Raw genomic sequence first — 3,566 nt, 5'->3', positions numbered from 1 at the left:
CACACACTCTCGGGCATGTTAGGGACATGTGTTCTTTCCTTTCTTTCACAATGAGTCACACACAGAGGAACTCCCAGTCTCTGTGTGGGCCTGTATCTTTCGCTCTAACCTGCCCAGACGTGAACACTCATCCCACTGACAGATCCATACCTCCATCAGTGCATAAAGGTGGTGGTTACAGTCGCAGTGTCACAATCGCCTCCATGTAAGTTATCGCCTGCCTAACCGGAAATATTAACTCTTGCATCAGAATAGATACTGAACCACACATCTGCCTAAGTATTCATCAAACACATCGTGCTTCGTTATTAAGCAAGAGATTCCATACGATTGGACATACGATCAATAAACACACATACATGAAACATACAGGGGGGGGGGGGGGGGTCCTCATTGCACCCAGATGAAATCAATCACACAGCAGTTGTTCTTGTCAACACATTAATTTGGAGGAATCCGATTTGACTGCAGGCCAGAAGGCAGGAACCAGTCAAGCTCTAACCCTATAGATCCAGGGGTGGGTTTGTTGTTTCCACTGGGAGTGCTGGGTCGGGTTAATCTATAGTTAGTTTTAAAAAGTGTTCCTTGTATTAATCTTTCTGTATCTCATGCATTCCAAGTCAGGGGTTATATAAGTGGAGAGGCAGAGAGTGAGAGGGCGGAATGTCCAGTAGAAGCTTCCACTCAGTGTGATAACTGACTCACAGTCCGACAGCGTCTCTCTGAATCTCTCTCACACGCACGCCCGCACGCCCGCACGCACGCACGCACGCACGCGCCCCAAGTACACTGCTGTAAAGAATGTATCAAAGATTCAGCTGCTAAAGATAATCGAAGTACGAATCACATTCAGTTTATTCCAACAGAATGACAATAACAGCCTTCTGGGTTGGATTCTCAAAGTCTTGTTTTAGTGCAAGAATGCAAACAGTGGAACAGGCATTTTCAGTTGGGATTTGAACTCAACACAATGGTATGATAGATAAGCTACTGTTCAGTTGAGTCCTGCCTGAGTCAGCAGGACAGACAGATTTAATCTTTAATAAGCCGTAGACTGTGTGGATTAACTTGTGTTTTGAATGCAATTCTAAAAATAGTGAATTGCTCCAAACTGACATACACAAGGTTTTTTTAATTTCATCTAAGAAACTCCAGCATTTATCAACAGTTCCTCTTGTTAGCAGATTAAGGTGTCAGTTAATGATGGCTGAGTTCCATACAGGTGCTCAGGCTCACATGAGGTCATGAAGGATCAGTTACACTTCTCACATATAAAACTGCTTTCAAAAATACAGACATATGTGAAATTTCTGATGTTTTACACTAAATGACCCCTTTAAATCTCTCCCTCTCTCTCTGACTGTCAGTCACAAGAGGTGTTAAATCAGATTCCAGGTACAGAGATAGGACCAGAAATGGAAACGTCTTTTACTGTGAGAAACTTCCATGCATGCATTTCCAAGTCTGTTGTAAAGTTTTCAGACTGTGTTTGGGTCGTTCACAATATATCAAAATGGACTTTGGTCACTTAATTCATTCTGGGTGTGTTTGAAAGAGTCCATTGTTTCAGTGGCCAAGAGTATTCACCCCTAATACCTCATTACAGTGTGCAAACAAGTTCAGTTACACACTTTGGACTCAAAACAAGAAATGATGTTGTGCTGTGTTAGAACATGCTGCATATGAACTATTATGAAAAATGTATGTCGTTTCTACATGGATTGTGTAATTAAATAACTTTACAATTGCACTATACAGCTAATTCATTGAAAATTGATGATTCAGTCCAATGTCTTTTTGATGAAATGTTCAGATTGTACTCTAGATGTAACACACGAAGCAAAGCGGATACTCTGTAAACAATAAACCCTCTTTAGGTATACAGTGACCACTAGTGGCAGAGGTTGACATTGCTCCAAATATAAAAATAATTTCACAACAAAATGTATTTCTTTGCACCGTTTACTTTATATAAACGTAAAAGTTTAATTCACTGAACTATTCAATGACCTGACAACGCTGCACAAATCCAGAGAAGATGGAAGGCGTCACTCATGCTTCATATTGAGTGAAAACAAATTGAGTATATGTGTTATGTCACATCCACACATGAAGGATCGTCTGCTATCTACTGTCTATTCAGAAAGGGAGAAAACTGTAAAAATTGTATTCAAACCATCAGTTACTCCATCTTGTCACCATATTTTGTCTGACTAGGTCCCATTGGTTCCTCTGGCTTTGGCTCTGAAAGACCAAGAGAAATGCAAAACACATTATATTACTCTCACTTTATATTTAAAATCACACAATAAAAGGCACAGGGCTGAAATGTATGAACCTATCAACTGATGTTACTTGTTTATGATGTAACAAAGAGCTGACACCCCACGAAATACTCCCACATCCCTACATTTCCAACTTCAGCTCTGACAGAGAAGGTCAAAGGGGTCAAAGAGGTCAAAGAGGTCAGTGCTCACCCTGTGGGGCCGATCTATCCGGGAGTTTGCCCGTTTCTAGCAGCACCCAAAGGTCTGTGCACTTCTGTGTTTCCCAGCGCGTCACTGCGTAACTCCCGGCTGATGACGCCACTGACGGAGGAGACACTGGAGGTCAGAGGTCAGGTTATCGGTTGCTACAACTTAAGTCCTATGTTTAGTTAACTTACATATTGAAATGAGAAGGTTCCATTGAAGAGCGTAAGGGAGTCTCTTCTGCAGGGCCTTCTGAAGGGCAAATAAACCAACAGCTCCTACACAGCACAGCACATGAACACACACATTTGATTTAAGTCCACATAACATCAACAACTGCTCTGCATGTGTCTGCATCATCACACTTTGTTAAGTATAAATAATAAATACAGTAGATGATAAAATGTTAAGGGTGTATGTATATTAAGTGTTGATATTTAAATGCACGTAAGGTAACTACTTGCAAATGTATTCAATTTACTGTATACAAATTGTGTTTTTTTAAATACACAAAGATATACATAAGTATATCCATCTATCTATATTGAAAAAACAATTGGAATTATGTTTATTTGGTAAAATCGCAAATTTGTTTTGAATAATTGAAGTCTGAGAGCTGATTATTATTACTATTGTTAATTATGTGAAACTGGGATTTAATTTAATAATAATAATTGATGGCTCAGCCCTCGTCGTATTTAACTTCTGGACTGCAACACACCGAGTACACCGGGTACCTACCGAGTACGAAGGTGCTGGTGCCCTTCATGAAGGCGTGAGACTGACACGCAGCATATCTCTGTAGACCCTACAACAAACAAACATGAGAACGAACACATGACAACAAGCAGTCCCGGTATTCCACGCAGTGTTCCCGCAGATCACCGGGTAATTTCACCGCACGGTCAGAGGAGATAACGGGGTAAAAACGCTAAACTCACCGGGTGTTTGGCAGCCAGCGCATCGTCCACTCGTGTCAGACCCAGATTGACCATTTTTCACAATGACACCGGAGACTCTGGAGGTCCCAATTTCATTACTTAACAATTCATCCAGACACACTCAAAACTTCCGTGCGTCGCACCAGAAAAATAC

At 41.0% G+C, this 3,566-nt stretch overlaps 1 protein-coding gene across 2 annotated transcripts; it reads right to left on the bottom strand.

Moving 5' to 3' along the window:
• Positions 1–1,737: 1,737 nt before the first annotated feature.
• On the bottom strand, positions 1,738–3,566 carry tmem141 (transmembrane protein 141). 2 transcript variants are annotated; one of them, XM_076163968.1, is made up of 5 exons: positions 3,413–3,566; positions 3,213–3,279; positions 2,666–2,749; positions 2,478–2,603; positions 1,738–2,244 (listed from the first exon to the last, which is right to left on the bottom strand). In XM_076163968.1, exons 1-5 carry the CDS (start codon positions 3,464–3,466, stop codon positions 2,183–2,185), a joined length of 393 nt encoding a protein of 130 aa, XP_076020083.1. In that variant the 5' UTR covers positions 3,467–3,566; the 3' UTR covers positions 1,738–2,182. The 2 variants fall into 2 exon arrangements, with proteins under 2 accessions (XP_076020083.1, XP_076020084.1); XM_076163969.1 differs by having other exon boundaries at positions 1,747–2,244; positions 2,478–2,588.

The sequence above is a fragment of the Genypterus blacodes genome, unplaced genomic scaffold, assembly GCF_046128005.1.
Source record: "Genypterus blacodes isolate CSIRO-AG114 ecotype Tasmania unplaced genomic scaffold, CSIRO-AGI_Gbla_v1 ptg000133l_1, whole genome shotgun sequence".
NCBI lineage: Eukaryota > Metazoa > Chordata > Actinopteri > Ophidiiformes > Ophidiidae > Genypterus > Genypterus blacodes.
Note: the sequence above shows the minus strand (reverse complement) of the source record. Positions and strands in the feature narration are given on the sequence as shown.